The 21,261-nt window shown below is 39.2% G+C and overlaps 1 protein-coding gene across 1 annotated transcript in view; it reads right to left on the bottom strand.

Annotated features, from left to right (window-relative positions):
- The window catches only part of PHYHIPL (phytanoyl-CoA 2-hydroxylase interacting protein like), a 116,472-nt gene that overhangs the window by 11,212 nt on the left and 83,999 nt on the right, over positions 1-21,261 (bottom strand). Inside the window, exon 2 of the mRNA XM_005699048.3 lies at positions 1,313-1,509. Coding sequence (XP_005699105.1) covers positions 1,313-1,509 — 197 coding nt within the window. The remainder of the gene's footprint in view (positions 1-1,312; positions 1,510-21,261) is intronic.

Genomic DNA, 21,261 nt, shown 5'->3' on the forward strand with positions numbered 1-21,261 from the left:
TATGGAGCCTATATCACAGAAAGTCTAGGTATTTTAAAACAATGATTAATAAGGTAACTAAACCTAGTTTGTATTCACTGTATTTCCAAAGATATAGTATTCTAAGTGTGGGATGAAGAAATGGGGTCAAATCTTGACCCCTCACCATTTAATGCTAAACATTTCAAAGCTAATCAAAGAAGCCAAATGTCACCAAAGAGAATATCCAACACTAGAAAGATTAAAATTGCAACATAGGAAATTACTGTTTTATCAATCTTGTCCTATCACATTTATCTGTACATATAAGACTCACTCACCATTAGCATGTATAGTTTTACTATACACATATAGTAAAATGCATAAACTTTAGACAATAATTCTTCCAAAAGATTTATCAAATTAAAATGTAGTTATAAAATATTAAAATAAGATCAGTTTTCATATCAGTGAAAACACTGAATACATAAGGAAGAATTTTTAAGTCAGAGAACTATTTATCCTCTCTAGGGCTACTTTTGGAGAGAGAGATGTATTGGTTAAGATAGTGATAAGCAGACAGCTAAGAGCATAAATATCAGAGAATTGTTACAAGTCTAAAACACCTGAAGGCTATTCTTACTCTCAAACAATAAAATAAAATTGATTACATAAAGCAATTTTCAGCCCATACGTATTTTGACAAATATTCTAAAGTTTATAAGCTGCCACTGATAATCTCCTTTTGGCAGCTCTTTATAGGGAAAAATGTGTGCTTCAGTGGAAAACTATGAGCCATCTGTAGTGCACTCTGCTGGTTGTCTTCCTCTGATTTTGCGGAATATATTCTACAACTCTGTAATTTGTAGACATGTGATACCGATTCCATTATTCTTGTCTAAACACATGCCAGTGAATTTTGTCCCCTGGAAGTACTCCCTGTATTGCCCTTGTTCTTCCCCAACACCATATGGGTTTTGCCTCCACTGTACATTTATTTCAATATCCTGGTCCTTAAGATGTCTTTTCTGGACCATCCTTTGAATTGGCTCTATTAAAAACTTCATCAGTTACCTCATTAGAATGTTAAATAAAATCTTTAACACGTTTATTTTTATGTCTGTATGAGAGTTAAGATTTCACCTTTTCTGGGAGAAAAAAGTGTATTTTACCCATATATGTGTCACTTCCTTATAAAATTTCTTGGAAGGATACAGCTTTTAAATGACATATAATTTTCATTTTCAATGTCAAGTATAAGTAATCAGTGCAACATTATTCCTTCTTTCAAAATGGCATCGTAATTAGAAAGTTTTAAGATACAAATGAATATAAGGATGTGTTAGCATTTTACCTTGTGTTTAAATTTATTGGAGTTCTTGTTCTCTTTCTTATTGAGGTCAATGAAATAGTGTGTGATGCGGTCCTTTGACTTTGAGTCCATTTCCCAGGAAATCTTGAATGAGTCGCAGGTGATGTTGCTTATTCTGATGTTATGTGGCACAGGAAGTTCTTCCATCTCTGCGATGCCGCTGTCTTGTGATTTGTTCCCTGTGAGAAAACAATGCACGGACAGTTTCTGACTCGTGAACTTTTCCTAGTTTGCAAGGCCATTAGCTACCTGTTTGTGAACTCACCTAATTACTAAATTTGAGGTTTCATTTTGTTCATGAAGTAATTTGAGTGTTAATGAGAGTAAGACTGTCATTACGTGACCACATTACCAACAAAAAGCAGAAATGACTTAGTCCTTACCCCCTCTATGTTTTCAGTCTTCTTTCCCAGTTTCTGCTTTCACAGAAATGAAAGCAAGAGTGCTGTTGATTCACCTCTCTAACCTATGAAAGATTAGCCTTACAAGGTAGAGTCTGTCTGAAAAGCCCCAAGGGACCATTTTTCTTACATGACCAATTGACTCTGCTCTAAAGTAATCCTAGGTGTTTTTAAGTTAAATGAAATCAGAAACGTTGATAATGATATGAAAGAGTCCAGTCAAATAAAGGGAAAATTTCTTTTAAAAAATTTGTGAGGTGTCAGTGACAGTCTATAAAAATTGTTCCTTTTGGAGATTTATATATAGAAATAGCATGTAATATTTATGTCTATTTACAAATAATATAAAAGACCATTTTTAAAACAGTTACTGTGAAGGGATTACTCTAAGAATCATTTTACCTGCCATAGCCATGCTGATTGATATCATTAAAATCTTGAAGAACTCATCTGACATCTGGTTACTTTACAGACTATGTCCTACATTTTCAATTCAAGAAAATTCTATCACTTTGGCCAATATTATAGAGCAGAGTATGACAGATGACAGAACAAAAAGAGAAAATAGAGAGTTGACAAGTTTGTTTCATATGTAACAAAGACATATTGAACGAAATTTTATTCCATTTCCCCTTCCTGTGTTCCTTTCCCCCACGACAATGTAAAATTCAATGCCCCAGAAAAGAAAAAATATATAATTGTTATTCATATTATAAAAGTCATAGATCATAAATCAGCTATCTTAACTTTTTTTTAACATAATAAAATAGCAAATCTTGATCAACAAAAACTGAAAGGAACAACAGTGAATGTCACTTTGTAACAACAACTTCCACTTTCAGATTAGTTTGTGTTCTTTACCCCCACAGGGTCTTCCCAGCTGGCTCAGTGGTAAAGAATCCGTCTCCTTTGGAGCAGGAAATGGCAACCCACCCCTATATTCTTTCCTGGGAAACGGCACGGACAGAGGAGCCTGGCAGGCTACAGTCCACAGGGTAGAAAGAGTCGAACATGACAGAGCATGCACACACAGCACCCCCCCCCCACACCCTCTCAATTATTGTTGTAAGACTTTTGATAATTTGCAGTCCTATTAAATTATTCATCCATTTGTCTCACCCCAAGCTGTGTTGTGGCCAGAGCAACCTGATGACATTCAAAGACGAATTTCAAAGTAACTCAAGTTCTTTATTGTCATTCTTGAACAATACTTTGAAAAATCCTACTTTCTTCCCTCATGTACTCCCTCACACCCTAGTTTACCCAGATTCCCATTTGATAAAGGTCCCAGAAAAATTATTCCTTCACTTTTTTTTGCACCACCACCCCACCCCCAACACACATGGCCTCATAGCATCCCAAAATTGCTTCCTGCTAAAAGCCTTTCAGAAGTCGAGTGAAGGGAAGAAACAAAGTGGAATCTCTAATGGCCTGGGAAGAAACAAAGTGGAATCTCTTTAATGGCCTTGGGAAAGGGAAAGGCAATAAATATGCAAATAGTAAGTTTTGTTCTAGTTAATAAAAGCTGACATTTTCTGATTGCAGTTATCTTCAAAATATTAGCAACATTAAATGAAAACCTTTCTGAACTAACAGTCTGCACAAATCACATGCATTATAAGAAGGAACCAAGATGGCTGAGGAGTAGGACTTGGAGCTTATTTCCTTCCACAGATACATCAAAAACACTCTTACAAATGGAACGATTTGCACAGAACATCTACTGAACATTGACAAAAGACCTCAGCCTTCAAAAAGGGCAAGAAAAGCTCAATGTAACCAAGTAGGACAAAAGAAAAAAGAAACAAAAAACGAGAGAGAAGGGCACTGGATGGGACCTGTGCCCCGAGGAGGGAGCTGTGAAGGAGGAAAGGTTCCCGCACCCTGGGAAGTCTTCTCACCAGCGGGGTGAAGGGGGGAATCAGCCGGGACAGAGGGAGAACACCAGTGTGCGGAAGGCAAGAGAGAGCGACCTGCACAGACAGTTGGCACTGCCACCCTGTGCCCCCCATCCTGCGGTGCTCGTCCACTGGTATGGGCAGCAGCTGGGTGCTGAAGCTCAAGCTTCAGGTCAGACCCAAGGAGAGGACTGGGGCTGCCTACAGGCAAACAGCCTGAACTGTGACAATTGAGGGTGTACTCAGAAGAAGCTGAGTTCACCAGAGAGGCAAGGCACCATTACTGGGGGAGCCCAGGAAGAGCGGTGAGACCGCCACAGGAGCTTCTTTACATGTGTGGATGCTCTCAGGCAACAGGATGCCACCTCTATGAGTTCTGGGGTTGGGCAAGAGCTGTTGCCACCACTGTGGGCTCCAGAGGTGGGCAGGGGCTGCTGTAGAAACTAGGGGACATGGCAGCAGAAGCCAGTTGCTGCCGCTGTGGTCAGGGGAAGCATGCATGAGCAGTGAGCAGGCACCAAGCCCTGCCTCTGCTGTTCTAGGAGGGCATGGGCCTTGCCAGCACTGGCAGATCCAGAAGTAGGCACCGATCACTGCCCCTGCTGTCCTGGGGCATACATGCCACACTGCTGTTGGGAGACCCATGGGTGGATGCTGATCACAGCCGCCATACCAGGAGAGCACGCAAGGGGTGCTGCACTTACACGCCCATATCAAGGGGATAATGACCAACATACATTTAGGAAGGAGGCAGAAAGCATTTCAAATAGAAGCAGCCCCTCAAGTTTGGACAAAATGGTGAAGTAAAAAGACCTGAGCTCACTTCCTCTTACAAAAACATCAAAATCACAACTGCTGAGCAACTATCGACAAAAAAGACTGGAACCTACCAAAAAATGTTTTACATCCAAAGATGAAGAAGCTGTGAGAGGGTAGGAGGGGTACTTTCACAATATAATCAAATCCCATACCAGCTAATTGGGAGACCCATAGACTGGAAAATAATGGTATCACAGAGGGTCTCCCACAGGAGTGCTAGCTCTGAGCCCCACTTCAGGCTCCAGAAGCTGAGGGTCTGGCAGTGCAAGGAGGCGGCTCCAGCATCTGGCTTTGGAAATCAGCAGGGTTGGAGTGCAGGAACTCCCCAAGACTGGTGGAGAAAGGCTCCACGCCTGGATGGTGCACAGATGATTTCCAGTACCCTGGGACCCAGAACAGAGCAGTGACTCCGCAGGAGCTTGGACTAGACCTACCTGAGGGTCGCGGAGAGTCTCCTGGGGAGGCGGGAGTTGGCTGTGGCACAGTGGTGGGACAAGGAGACTGAAGGCAACCCCCCGCCCCCACCGCCAAATGAAACTGAAACTGTGATTTACAATCTGACAAACAAAAGTCTAAGATCCGATGGCTTCACAGGTGAATTCTATCAAACCTTTAGAGACGAGTTAGCACCTGTCTCTCTGAAACACCTCCAAAAAGTTGCAGAGGAAGACACATTCCCAAACTCATTCTATGAAGCTGCCATCACCCTAGTACCAAATCCAGGCAAAGATACCACACACACACACAAAAAGAAAATTACAGGTCAATATCACTGATGAATATAGATGCAAAAATTTGCAACAAAATACTAGCAAACAGAATCCAATGATACATTGAAAGGATCATATACCATGATAAAGTGGGACTTTTCCCAGGATGCAAGGATTTGTTAGTATCTGCAAATCAACTGTCTGATACACTACACTAACATACTAAAGAATAAAGATCACATGATCATCTCAACAGATGATCAGAAAAAAGCTTCTGACAAAATTCAACACCCAATCATGATAAACTTTACAGAAAGTGGGCACAGAAGGAACATACCTCAACAAAATAAAGGCCATATTTGACAAACCTCCAGCTAACATCATACTCAGTGGTGAAAAGTTGAAAACAGTTCCTCTAAGATCAAAAACAAGACAAAGATGTTCACTCTACCATGTTTATTCAACATAGTTTTGGAAGTTCTAGCCACGGCAATCAGAGAAGAAGAAGAAATAAAAGGAATCCAAATGGGAAAAGAAGAAGTAAAACTGTCACTGCTAAGATGCTACCAGAAAACTACTAGAGCTCATCAATGATTTCAGTAAAGTTGCAGGATACAAAATTAACACATAGAAATCTGTTCCATGTCTATACACTAAAAATGAAAGATTAGATAGATTCAAGAAACAATCCCATTTACCATCACATCGAAAAGAATAAAACAGGGCTTCCTGGTGTCCCAGATAAAGACTCTGTCCGTCTGTGCAGTTGACACGGGTTCAATCGCTGGTCCGGGAAGAACCAACATGTTGCAGAGCAGCTAAGCCCATGCACCACAGCTATGAAGCCCAGTGCTCTAGAGTCCGGGAACCACAACTGCTGAGGCTTCATGCTGCAGCTACTGACGTCTGTGTGCCCCAGCGCCCATGCTCTGCAATAGGAGAAGCCACCACAGTGAGAAGCCCTCAGTACCCTCAATTGGGGAGTAGTCCCTGCTCTTTGCAACTAGAGAAAAGCCCATGCAGCAACGAAGAACCAGCACAGCCAGAAGCAAATAAATAAAAGTTATTTTTTAAAAAAGAATAAAATGTCCAGGAATAAACCAACCTAAGGAGGCAAAAGACCGGTACTCTGAAAAGTGCAACATGCTGATGAAAGAAATCAAAGATGACACAGATGGAAAAATATAACATGTTCTTAGATTGGAAGAATCAATACTGTCAAAATGACTATACTACCCAAGGCAAACTACAGACTCATTGCAATCCCTATCAAATTACCAATGGCATTTTTCACAGAACTAGAACAAAATAATTTTAAAATTTGTATGCAGGCAAAAAAGACCCCAAATAACCAAAGCAATCCTAAGGGTGGGGCAGGGGGAAACAAAAATGGAGCTGAAGCAATCAGGCTCCCTAAATTCAGACTATACTACAAAGCCACCATTTTCAAAACACAAGGTACTGACACAAAACAGAAACATATTACCTCAATGGAAGAAGATAAAAAGCCCACAAATAAACCCACACACCTGTGGTCACCTAATATGTGACAAAGGAGGCAAGATTTACAATGAAGAAAAGGCACTGTCTTGATGAGATGCTTCTGGGAAAACTGGAGAGCTACATGAAAAAGAATGAAATTAGAAAATTCTTTAACACCATATACAAAAGCTCAAACTGGATTAAAAGCCTAAATATAAAACCTGATACTATTAAGTTCTTTTAGAGGAAAACATAGGAATAACACTCTTTCATATAAATGTTTTTTTTAATCCATCTCCTAGAGTCATGGAAATAAAAAATAAATGGGATCTAATTAAACTCAAAAGCTTTTATGCAGCAAAAGAAACCATAAATAAAATGCAAAGACAACCCACAGAATGGAAGAAAATATCTGCAAATGAGGTGACTAATGAGGGATCAATCTCCAAACTATACAAACAGCTCATGCTACTTAATATCAAACAACTTAACTGAAAAAGGATAGAAGACTTAAATAGACATTTTACCAAAGAAGACATACAGATTGCCAACAAACACATGAAAAGATGCTCAACATCACTAATTATTAGATAAACAGAAATAAAAAGTACAATAAGTTATCACCTCATGCCAGTCAGAATGTCCTAAGTCGTTTCAGTTCTTTGTGACCCCATGGATTGTAGCCTGCCAGGCTCTTCTGTCCAAGGGGTTCTCCAAGCAAAATACTGGAGTGTGTTGCCATGCACTTCTCCAGGGGATCTTCCCATCATCAAAGGCCATCATCAAAAAGTCTATACACAATAAATTCTGGAGAGGGTGTTGAGAAAAGGGAATCCTCCTATACTATCAGTAGGAATGTAAACTGGTACAACCACTATGGAGAACAGTATATGTATTTTCCTTAAAAAACTAAAAATATAGCTACCATATAATCCAACAATCCTAATCCTGGGGGTATCTCCAAAGAAAACCATACTTCAAAAAGATACATGTACCACAGTGTTCATTGCAGCACTATATACAACAGCCAAGACATAGGAAGTGAGGTAAATGTATATCCACAGATGAATGTATAAAGATGTGGTGTACATACACAATGGAATATTACCCAGCCATAAAAAATAATGAAATTATGCCATTTGCAGCAACATGGATGGACCCAGAGATTATCATACTAAGGTAAGTGAGTCATACAAAGAAAGACAAATATCATATGACATCACTTATATTTGGAACCTAATTTTAAAAAATGATACAAAAAAACCCTTATTTTATTTTTTTACAAAACACTAGGCCATTCAGATATTACCTAAAGGGGAAGTGACAAATGGATTATACAGTGCAAGTGACAAATAGATTTAAGGGATTAGATCTGACAGAGTACCTGAAGAACTATGGATGGAAGTTCGGAACACTGTACAGGAGGAGGTGACCAAACCATCCCCAAGAAAAACAAATGCAACAAGGCAAAATGGTTGTCTGAGGAAGCCTTACAAATAGCTGAGAAAAGAGAAGCGAAAGGCAAAGGAGCAAAGGAAAGATATACCCATCTGAATGCAGAGTTCCAAAGAATAGCAGAGATAACAGTCTTTTAAATGAATAGTGCAAAGAAACAGAGGAAAACAGAATGGGAATCACTAGAGATCTCTTCAAGAAAATGAGAGCTACTAAGGGAACATTTCATACAAAGATGGGCACAAGAAAGGGCAGACACGATCTGGACCTAACACAAGCAGAAGATATTAAGAAGAGGTGGCAAGAAAGCAGACAAACTGTACAAAAAAGGTCTCAATGATCCAGAGAACCATAATGGTGTCATCACTCACCTAGAGCCAGACATCTTGGAGACTGAAGTCAAGTGGGCCTTAGGAAGCATTACTACCAACAAAGCTAGTGGAGGTGATGGAATTCCAGCTGAGCTATTTCAAATTCTAAAAGATGGTGCTATGAAAGTGCTGCACTCAATATACCAGCACATTTGGAAAACTCAGCAGTGGCCACAGGACGAGAAAAGGTCAGTTTTCATTCCAATCCCAAAGAAGGGCAATGCTGAAGGGAGTATGACAAGGCTGTATATTGTCACCCTACTTATTTAACTTCTGTGCAGAGTACATCATGTGAAATGCCAGGCTGGATGAAGCTCAAGCTAAAATCAAGATTCCTGGGAGAAATACCAATAACCTCAGATATGCAGGTGACACTACTCTAATGGAAGAAAGTGAAGAGGAACTAAAGAGCCTCTTGATTAAGGTGAAAGAGGAGAGTGAAAAAGCTGGCTTAAAATTCAACATTCAAAAAACGAAGATCATGGCATCATCCAGTCCCAACACTTCATGACAAATAGATCTGGAAACAATGAAAACAGCGAGAGACTTTCTTTCCTTGGGCTTCAAAGTCACTGTAGATGATGATGACAGTCATGAAATTAAGCGACACTTGCTTCTTCAAAGAAAAACTATGGCAAACCTAGACAGCATATTAAAAACCAGAGACATTCACTTTGCTAACAAAGGTCCCTATAATCCAAGCTGTGGTTTTTCCAGTAGTCATGTATGGATGTGAGAGCTGGACAATAAAGAAGGCTGAGTGCCAGAGAAGTGATGCTTTTGAATTGCAGTGCTGGAGGAGACTCTTGAGAGTCCCCTGGACTGCAAGATCAAACCAATTCAATCCTAAAGGAAATCAAACCTGAATATTCATCTGAAGGCCTGATGCTGAAGCTCCAATACTTGGTTACTCACTGGAAAAGACCTGATGCTGGGAAAGATTGAGGGCAGGAGAAGGAGGAGACAGAAGATGAGATGGTTGGTGGTATCATCGACTCAATGGAGATGAGTCTGAGCAAACTCAGGGAGATAATGAAGGAGAGGGAAGCCTGGGGTGCTGCAGCTCATGGGTTTGCAAAGAGTCAGCCATGACTGAGTGACAGCAAAACAAAAAGACTCGCAGATGCAGAATACTAACTTACGGCTACTAAAGGTGTTTGGGAGGGATAAATAAGGAGGCTGCAAATAACATTTTCACACTACTGTTTATAAAATAATCAACAGGGACCTCCCGTATAGCACAGGAAACTTTACTCCATAGTCTACAATAACCTGTATGGGAAAAGACTCTGAAAAAGGATATAGGTATAACTGAATCACTTTTTTCTACACCTGAAACTAACATAACATTGTAAATCAACCATATTACAATATGAAATAAAAATTTAAAAGCAAATCATATGCATTATAACTCTCTACATAATTTCAAAACAACTGAGTGACAAAATTGTTTTTTAAGAAAAAATAAAGCTATTTTGAATTTCATCCAATTTATTGAAAATACACCTTCAATATATTGCCAGTATCTAAAGTACTATATTTTGCCATGTAAAGTTCTAGTATTTCTATCTTTTCACCTGAAAGTTACAGTTTCTAGAATATAATCTTAATACTTTGTTTTATACAGGTTCTCTTCTACTTGTTGAAACTTGATTAAAATTTTGTTACCTTTATTGAAAGGTAGAAACTTGCTCATATCATATTTTGCCATTCAGAACAATATAAAGCTCAAATCTATAGGATGTGTTATATCAGGAACACTCATTTTCAAGTTCCTTATCATAATCTGAATTCTTAATAAAAGCACCAGATTAGCCTCTATGCAGCTGTCTTACTTGGAAAGAAAAATAATTTACATAAACTGGTAGTTTACATGTAACTTGTTTTTTACTCATGCTGTATGAATTCATTTTTAACTGAGATTTTGAGATAAGTGACAGAAAACAATGATTCTGTCCTTAAAACTGGTGAAAACAATAGGGAGCCACCTGATGTTAATATTCAATAACCAGCCAATACTATCTCAGATCTGTACAATCAAGTATACTTTCAAATGCAGCTTCGCCTTCACCATATGGGTAATTCAAGCTAGATTTTTTTCTACTTTACATGCCAAATAATTCGAATAACTGTGGCTATACTGCTCACTGGTCATACTGAGCAAAGAACAAATAAGTGGGACTTTCTATACATCCAAAATATGAAAATTGCTTTTTTTCAGAACAAGTATTTCAAAATTCCTTTCCTAACAACAGCAGTTACTACAATACAAACTGAAAACCTAGCCAAATTATACTGACATATTTTACATGTATGGTTCTTCTTCACTGAACTTAAGTTGCCTACCAAAAAGTGATATTTTAAAAAACAGATTTATTGAAATAAAATTCACATACCATACAGCCATTTGTTTAGTGTACAACTCAATGTCTTTTAGTAGATTCAGAGTTCTGTATCCATCCCACAATCAGAACTTGTTTTTTACGTCAGAAGAAACCCCACACACCTTAGATGTCACTCTCCAACCCCACCCTCTTCATGTTCCCTCTTCCTTCAATCACTAATCAATTTCCTGTCTTTGGATTTGCTTATCCTGGGCATTTCATTTAAATGGTATCATATATGTGGTCCTTTGTGACTGGCTTCTTTCACTTGGCATAAAATTTTCAAGTCTCACTCATGTTGTATAAAGACTTTATTTCTTTTTATTCCTGAATATTTCATTGTATGGATATACCAGCTTTTCTTTATCTACTTGATGGATATTTGGTTTGTTTCTACTTTTTTGACTATTTGTTGCTATGAACATTCATGTACAGGTTTTTGTGTGAATATGTTTTCTCTTTTCTAGAGTATATACCTGTAAGTTAAACTCTTGATTCATATTGTAACTTTATGCTTAAATTGCTAAGGAACTGCCAAACTGTTTCTCAAAGTGGCTACACTATTTTATATTCCCACCAGCAGTGTGTATGGGTTCTCATTTCTCTACATCCTCATCCACACTTCTTATTATCTATCTTGTACTTTTGGTATCATTGTACATTTGGTATCATTAGGCCACTGCCTAATTCAAGGTCACAAAGATTTACACCTAAATTTTCTTCCTAAGTTTTGACACTTACATTTAAGTTTTAGATCCATTCTTAGTTAATTTTTATATATGGTTATGAAGTAGGGGTCCAGGTTCATTCTTTTCCATGTACAGTTGTCCCAGCAACATTTATTATTTTTTCCTCATTTAATTGCCCTGGCACCCTTGTCAAAAATTAATTGGCTAAGCTATACTGCTACTTTTCGAGTCCAGGTTGCCATCAGTTCTCACCTAGATGATTACAATAGGAAAGCTCAGCTGGCTTATACCCGTGACTCTCCTAAATTCAGTCTCATTAGAGCTGCTGCTGCTGCTGCTAAGTCACTTCAGTCGTGTCCGACTCTGTGCAACCCCATAGATGGCAGCCCACCAGGCTCCCCTATCTCTGGGATTCTCCAGGCAAGAACACTGGAGTGGGTTGACATTTCCTTCACCAATCCATGAAACTGAAGAGTGAAAGTGAAGTCACTCAGTCGTGTCTGACTCTGTGCAACCCCATAGACGGCAGCCCACCAGACTCCCCCATCCATGGGATTTTCCAGGCAAGAACACTGGAGTGGGGTGCCATCACCTACTCCGCTCATTAGAGCAAGCTGCTTAAAACTATCTAAAAGATTCTCTATGCATTTAAAATAAAATCAACATTCCTTACCTTAGCCTATTGATTCTCATTTGAACTGTTTATTATCAGTTGGGGCTCAATCAGATAAGATGCATTATAAGTGATACAGAATAAGATTTACCATAGAGGTTTCACATTGAGCAATTAAGAAGAGGTGGCAAGAATACACAGAAGAACTGTAAAAAAAAAAAAAAAAAAAAAGAAGAAGAAAAAGGTTTTAATGACCTGGATAACCATGATGGTGTGGTCACTCACCTAGAGCCAGACATCTTGGAATATGAACTCAAGTGGGCCTTAGGAAGCATTACTACTGACAAAGCTAGTGGAGGTGATGGAATTCAAGCTGAGTTATTTCAAATTCTAAAAGATGATTCTGTCAAAGTGCTGCACTCAATATGCAAGCAAATTTGGAAAACTGAGCAGTGGCCACAGGACTGGAAAAGGTCAGTCTTCATCCCAATCCTAAAGAAGAGCAAAGCCAAAGAATGTTCAAACTATTGTACAACTGCACTTATTTCACATGCTAGCAAGATTATGCTTAAAATCCTTCAAGCTAGGTTTCAGCAGTACATGAACTAAGAACTTCCAGATGTATAAGCTCAATTTAGAAAAAGGCAGAGGAAGCAGAGATCAAATTGCAAACACTGGATCATAGAAAAACCAAGAGGATTCCAAAAAACTTCTACATCTGCTTCATTGACTATACTAAAGACTTCGACTATATGGATCATAACAAACTGTGGAAAATTCTTAAAGAGATGGGAATACCAGACCATCTTACCTGTCTCCTGAGAAGCTTGTATGTAGATAGAGAAGCAACAGTTAGAACAGGATATGGAACAATGGCCTGGTTCAAACTTGAGAAAGAAGTATGACAAGGCTGCATATTGTCACCCTGCTTATTTAACTTCTGTGCAGAGTATATCATGGGAAATGCCAGGCTGGATGAAGCACAAGTTGGAATCAAGGCTGCCAGTAGAAATATCAACCACCTCAGATATGCAGGTGTTACCACTTTAATGGCAGCAAGTGAAGAACTAAAGAGCCTCTTGATGAAGGTGACTAAAGAGCCTCTTGATGAAGGTGAAAGAGGAGAGTGAAAAAGCTGGTTTAAAATTCATCATTCTATACCTCATTAACAAATTGAAAGATAAAAACAATATGATTATCTCAACAGATGCAGAGAAATCCTTTGACAAAATTCAACATCCATTTATGATTAAAAACTCTCCAGAAAGCAGGAATAGAAGGAACATACATCAACATAATAAAAGCCATATATGATAAATCCACAGCAAACATTATCCTCAATGGTGAAAAATTAAAAGCATTTTCCCTAAAGTCAGGAACAAGACAAGGGTGCCCACTCTCACCACTATTATTCAACATAGTTTTGGAATTCCTAAACACAGCAATCACAGAAGAAAAAGAGATAAAAGGAATCCAGATTGGAAAAGAAGAAGTAATACTCTCACTGTTTGCAGATGACATGATCCTCTATGTAGAAAACCCTAAAGACTCCACCAGAAAATTACTAGAGCTAGTCAATGAATATAGTAAAGTTTCAGGATATAAAATTAACACACAGAAATCCCTTGGTTTCCTATACACTAACAAGAAAACAGAAAGAGAAATTAAGGAAACAATTCCATTCACCATTGCAACAAAAAGAATAAAATACTTAGGAATATATCTACCTAAAGAAACAAAAGACCTATATATAGATAACTATAAAACAATGATGAAAGAAATCAAAGATGACATAAATAGATGGAGAAAGGACCATGTTTATGGATCAGAAGAATCAATATAGTGAAAATGAGTATACTACCCAAAGCAAGCTATAGATTCAATGCAATCCCTATCAAGCTACCAACAGTATTTTTCAGAGAACTAGAACAAATAATTTCACAATGTGTATGGAAATACAAAAAACCTTGAATAGCCAAAGCAATCTTGAGAAAGAAAAATGGAACTTGGAAGAATCAACCTGCCTGACTTCAGGCTATACTACAAAGCAACAGTCATCAAGACAGTATGGTACTGGCACAAAGACAGAAACATTGATCAATGGAACAAAATAGAAAGCCCAGAGATAAATCCATGCACCTACGGACATCTTATTTTTCACAAAGGAGGCAAGAATATACAATGGAGAAAAGACAATCTCTTTAACAAGTGGTGCTGGGAAAACTGGTCAACCAATTGTAAAAGAATGAAACAAGAACACTTTCTAACACCATACACAAAAATAAACTCAAAATGGTTTAAAGATCTAAATGTTAAGACCAGAAACTATAAAACTCCTAAAGGAAAACATAGGCAAAACACTCTCTGACATAAATCACAGCAGTATCCTCTATGAACCACCTCCCAGAGTAATGGAAATAAAAGCAAAAATAAACAAATGGGACCTAATTAAAATTAAAAGCTTTTGCACAATGAAGGAAACTATAAGAAGGTGAAAAGACAGCCTTCAGAATGGTAGAATATAATAGCAGTCAAAGCAACTGACAAAGAATTAAACTCAAAAATATAGAAGCTCCTGCAGCTCAATCCCAGAAAAATAAATGATCCAATAAAAAAATGGGCCAAAGAACTAAACAGGCATTTCTCCAAAGAAGACATACAGATGGCTAACAAACACATGAAAAGATGCTCAACATTACTCATTATCAGAGAAAGGCAAATCAAAACCACAATGAGGTACCGTCTCATGCCAGTCAGAATGGCTGCTATCCAAAAGTCTATAAACAACAAATGCTGGAGAGGGTGCAGAGAAAAAGGAACCCTGTTATATTGTTGGTGGGAATGCAAACTAGTACAGCCACTATGGAGAACAGTGTGGAGATTCCTTAAAAAACTGGAAATAGAACTGCCATATGACTCAGCAATCCCACTGCTGGGCATACACACCAAGGAAACCAGAATTGAAAGAGACACGTGTACCCCAATGTTCATCACAGCACTGCTGACAACAGTCAGGACATGGAAGCAACCTAGATGTCCAATGGCAGACGAATGGATAAGAAAGCTGTGGTACATAAACACAATGGAATATTACTCAGTCATTAAAAATAATGCATTTGACTCAACTCTAATGAGGTGGATGAAACTGGAGCCTATTATACACAGTGAAGTGAGTCAGAAAGAAAAACACCAATACAGTATACTAACACATATATATGGAATTTAGAAAGATTGTAACGATGGCCCTATATGCAAGACAGCAAAAGAGATGTAAAGAACAGTCTTTTTGACTCTGTGGGAGAAGAAAAGGTGGGATGATTTGAGACGGTAGTGTTGAAACATGTATATCATCATATGTGAAGTGGATCGCCAGTCCAGGTTCGATGCATCAGACAGTGTGCTCAGGGTTGGTGCACTGGGATGACCCTGGGGGATGGGATGGGGAGGGAATTAGGAGGGGGGCTTTGGATGGGGAACACATGTGCACCCGTAGCTGATTCATGTTGATGTATGGCAAAAACCACTACAATATTGTACAGCAATTAGCCTCCAATTTAAATAATTTTAAAAATAAAAACAATAAAACTCATCATTCAAAGAACAAAGATCATAGCATCATCCAGTCTGATCACTTCATGGCAAATAGATGGGGAAAAAGTGGAAATAGTGACAGATTTCACTTTCTTGGGCTCCAAAACCACTGGAGACATTAACTGCAGCCACAAAATTAAAAGATGCTTGCTCCTTGGAAGAAAAGCTATGACAAACCTAGAAAGCATATTTAAAAGCAGAGATAATACTTTGCCGACAAAAGTCTGTGTAGTCAAAGCTATGATTTTTCCAGTAGTCATGTACAGATATGAGAGAAGGATCATAAAGAAAGCTATGTGTGTGCTGCTGCCTCAGTCGTGTCTGACTCTTTGTCACCCCGTGGACTGTAGCCCTCTAGGATCCCCTGTCCATGGGGATTCTCTGGGCAAGAATACTGGAGTGGGTTGCTATGCCCTCCTCCTGGGGATCTTCCTGACCCAGGTATTGAACACGGGTCCTTTATGTCTCCTGCATTGGTAGGCAGGTTCTTTACCACTAGCACCACCTGGGAAGCCCCAAAGAACGCTGAGTGCCAAAGAATTAAGGCTTCCAAACTGTAGAATTAATGCTTTCAAATGCTGGAGCAGACTCCTCAAAGTCTGAACAGCAAGCAGATCAAATCAGTCAATCCTAAAGGAAATCAACCCTGAATATTCATTGGAAGGACTGGTGCTAAAGCTGAAGCTCCAATACTCTGGCCACTTGACATGAAGAGCTGACCCACTGGAAAACACCCTGATGCTGGGAAAGATTGAAGGCAAAAGGAGAAGGGAGTGGCAGAGGATTCGATGGTTAGACAGCATTGCTGACTCAATGGACATGAGTTTGAGAAAACTCCAGGATATAATGTAGGGCAGGGAAATCCATGGGGCTGCAAACAGTTGAACACAACTTAGCAACCGTACAAAATGTAATAACTAGTAAAAGAATCTACATGAAGATGTTGTTCCCGTATCTGATGCTGGGCCTGAAAGGAAGGAGGACTGTGAAGTGAGGGAGGGCAAAAATGACCTGCAAGAATTGGCTGCAAACCCTGAGAATGAACGAGAACTTGTATCTGTCTCAATTTCAATGATGTGGTGAACTGTAGAAGCTGACACTCTTCATCATGGCTTTTCACATATCCTTGGCCTAAGATTAGGAGGAACCAAAGGAGAATCAGCAGCAGCTAGAGTACCTGCAGCTACTGTCCCATGACACCACCCTGAGCCAGCAGTTTGAAGACAATGTGTGTGATCTGCAGGAGAATATGATCCTACACATGGACCTTATAAATACATATGTGGCTGCTGCTTTACTTACGCCTTCCAAATCTCATGCAGATGTCTTCCCTATGCAGAATTGTAAAGGAAAGCCAATACCCTAAGCCCCAGCTCAGGTAGCTTAACACAGTAGAGACCTACCACTAGCCACATCTTGTGAATCTGGCCTAAAGACACCACTTTTAACCATACTTAAATTATAAATAATGATAGTAGAAAAATGATCCTTCTGTCAAGCTGAGTCACTCTCTCTGTTTGATACCTTGTAATTTAAACACTGAAATGTAAGAAGTGGTTTACTGTTAAATGTGTAGTAATGAGTTCTCTGAAGAATTAAAAACCATGATACATAAAAAAATCAATTGGCTATTATATCATTTAATTCTAGACTCTCAATTCTATTTTATTCATCTATATCTTTATCCTTATTCCATTACCACACTATTTTTATTATTGTAGTAGCACTCTAGTGTGTTTTCAAATTGAGAAGTATGAGTTCTTTAATTTTGTCCTTTTTAAAGATTATTTTGGCTATTCTGGGTCCCCTGACTTACTACATGAATTTTAGGATCAGCTTCCCTGATAGTTGAGACATTAGAGAATCTGCCTGCAATGAAGGAGACCAGAGTTCAATTCCTGGGTTGGGAAGATCCCCTGGAGAAGGGGAGAACTACTCCAGTGTTCTTGCCTGGAGAATCCCCATGGACAGAGGAGCCTGGCAGGCTATAGTCCATGGGGTCTCAAAGAGTCAGACACGACTGAGTGACTAACACTTTCACTTTTGTCAGTTTTTGCAAAGAAGTCAGGTGAAACTTAGAGATTGAGATGAACCTATAAATCAATTTGAGTGATACTGTCAATCTTAATGACATTGTCTTCTCATTCATAAAGATGAAATATCTTGCCATTTATTTAGGTCTTCTTTAGTTTATTTCAACAGGATCAATTCTTAAATGCCTTAAAAGCAAGAGTGTTTAATGAGGAAATAAATTTACATTATCAAAAAGATCACTGTAAATTCATTCCTTATTAAAAGTCTAGTATGGATGCTAAACAAACATATATTAAGTTTAGAAAAAAATATAATAAATCCCCATGTACATATCACCTAGCTTCAACAATTACTAACATTTTGCCAGTTTTATTTCATTTGTTTACCATCTATTTATTCACCTAATTTTTTAATAGTATTTTAAAATATAATTTCAGACTTATAGGACTTCCCTGTGGTCCAGTACATAGATAAGAATCCACCTGCCAAAGCAGGGGATATGGGTTCAATCCCTGGTCCAGGAAGATTTCATGTGCATGAGCAACTAAGCCTATGCACCGTAACTATGGAGCCCATGCACAACTAGAGTAGCACCAGCTCGCTTCAACAAGAGAAAGCCCATGCACAGCAAAAAAGACCTAGCACAGCCAAAATAAATTTAAAAAATTCAGGCTTACGAAAAGTTACAAGAATAGTGCTAAGTGTTCCCATTACTTTCCTAAGATTCTCCATTTATCTCCTCTTAAAACTTCCATTTTCCCCTTTTCTCATTCCATGGCTTTCCCTGGACCTTTCCCTCTCTTTCTACTTGCTTCAGGAATGGACTTTGGATCAGTTCAGTTCAGTTGCTCAGTCTGACTCTTTGTGACCCTTTGTGACTCTTTGTGACCCTTTGTGACTCTTTGTGACCCTTTGTGACCCCATGGACTTTGGACTTCGGACCTTTCCCTCTCTTTCTACTTGCTTCAGGAATGGACTTTGGATCAGTTCAGTTCAGTTGCTCAGTCTGACTCTTTGTGACCCTGTGTGACACTTTGTGACCCTTTGTGACTCTTTGTGACCCCATGTATCACAGCACACCAGGCCTCCCTGTCAATCACCAACTCCCAGAGTTCACACAAACCCATGTCCATCGAGTCGGTGATTCCATCGAACCATCTCATCCTCTGTCATCCCCTTCTCCTCCTGCCCCCAATCCCTCCCAGCATCAGAGTCTTTTCTAATGAGTCAGCTCTTCGCATCAGATGGCCAAAGTACTGCAGTTTCAGCTACAAAATCAGTCCTTCCAATGAACACCCAGGACTGAGCTCCTTCAGAATGGACTGGTTGGATCTCCTTGCAGTCCAAGGGACTCTCAAGAGTCTTCGCCAACACCACAGTTCAAAAGTATCAATTCTTCAGCGTTCAGCTTTCTTTATAGTCCAACTCTCACATCCATACATGACCACTGGAAAAACCATAGCCTTGACTAGACGGACTTTGGATAGGAGTTTGTAAAATAGTGGCATTGATTTTTCTTAAACTTATAGGTAATTTGAAGGCTATACATTCTCACTTTAAAGTTATCCTGAAAGTGTGGTATTTAGGTCATTGTATTTTATTGTTGCTGTTCAGTTCAGTCACTCAGTGGTGTCTTATTCTTTGTGACCCCATGACTGTAGCACACCAGGCTTCCCTGTCCATCAACAAGTCTCAGAGCTTGCTAAAACTCATGTCCATAAAGTCAACGATGCCATCCAACCATCTCATCCTCTGCAGTCCCCTTCTCCTCCCACCTTCAATCTTTCCCAGCATCAGGGTCTTTTCTAAGGAGTCAGTTCTTCCCTTTAGGTGGCCAAAGTATTGGAACTTCAGCTACAGCATTAGTCCTTCCAATGAATATTCAGGACTGATTTCCTTTAGGGTGGACTGGTTTGATCTCCTTGCAGTCCAAGGGACTCTCAAGAGTCTTCTCCAACACCACAGTTCAAAAGCAACAATCCTTTAGCACTCAGCCTACTTTATTATGCAACTCTCACATTCACACATGACTACTGGAAAAACCATAGCTTTGACTCAATGGACCTTTGTCAGCAAAATAATCTCTCTGCTTTTTAATATGCTATCTAGGTTTGTCACACATAGCTTTTCTTCCAAGGAGCAAGCATCTTTTAATTTCATGGCTGCAGTCATCATCTGCAGTGATTTTGGAGCCCAAGAAAATAGTCTCTCACAGTTTACATTGTTTCCCCATCTATTTGCCATGAAGTGATGGGACTGATGCCATGATCTTAATTTTTTGAATGCTGAATTTTAAGCCATCTTTTTCACTCTCCTCTTTCACTTTCATCAAGAGGCTCTTTAGTTCTTCTTGCTTTCTGCCATAAGGGTGGTGTCATCTCCATATCTGAGGTTATTGATATTTCTCCTGGCAATCTTGATTCCAGCTTGTTCTTTCCTCCAGCCCAGCATTTCACATCTTGTACTCTGCATGGAAGTTAAATAAGCAGGGTGACAATATACAGTCTTGACGTACTCCTTCCCCAATGTGGAGCCAGTCCATTGTTCCATGTCCAGTTTTCTTGCTTCTTGACCTGCATATAGATTTCTCAGGAGGCAGGTCAGGTGGTCTGGTATTCCCATCTCTTTAATGTTCCACAGTTTTCTGTGATCCACACAGTCAAAGGCTGTAGTGTAGTCAATAAAGCAGAAGTAGATGCTTTTCTGGAATTCTCTTGCTTTTTCTATGATTCACTGGATGTTGGTAATTCACTCTCTGGTTCCTCTGCCTTTTATAAATCCACCTGTACATCTGAAAGTTCTCAGTTCATGTACTGTTGAAGCCTAGGTTGGAGAATTCTGAGCATTACTTTGCTGGAGTGTGAGATGAGTGAAAATGTGCAGTAGTTTGAACATTCTTTGGCATTGCCTTTCTTTGGGATTGGAACAAAAATTGACCTTTTCATTTTTTCAGTTATTGCTTACTGTACAGAGTTTCTCCATCTTCGACTGGAAAGAATATAATCAATCTGATTTTGGTATTAACCATCTGGTGATGTCCATGTGTAGGGTCATCTCTTGTGTTGTTGGAAGAGGGTATTTGTTATGACCAGTGCATTCTCTTGGAAAAACTGTTAACCTTTGCTCTGCTTCATCTTGTACTCCAAGGTCAAATTTTCCTGTTACTCCAGGTATCTCTTGACTTCCTACTTTTGCATTCTAGACCCCTGTGATGAAAAGAACATCTGTTGAGGGGTTAGTTCTGGAGGTCTTGTAGGTCTTCATAGAACCATTCGACGTCAGCTTCTTTGGCATTAGTGGTTGGGGCACAGACTTGGATTACTGTGATACTGAATGGTTTGCCTTGGAAACGAACAGATATCATTCTGTTGTCTTTGAGATTGCACCCAGGTACTGCATTTCGGACTTTTCAGTTGACTGTGACGGTTACTACATCTCTTCTAAGGGATTCTTGCCCACAGTAGTAGATATAATGGTCGTCTGA

This window comes from Capra hircus, chromosome 28 (genome assembly GCF_001704415.2).
Source record: "Capra hircus breed San Clemente chromosome 28, ASM170441v1, whole genome shotgun sequence".
NCBI lineage: Eukaryota > Metazoa > Chordata > Mammalia > Artiodactyla > Bovidae > Capra > Capra hircus.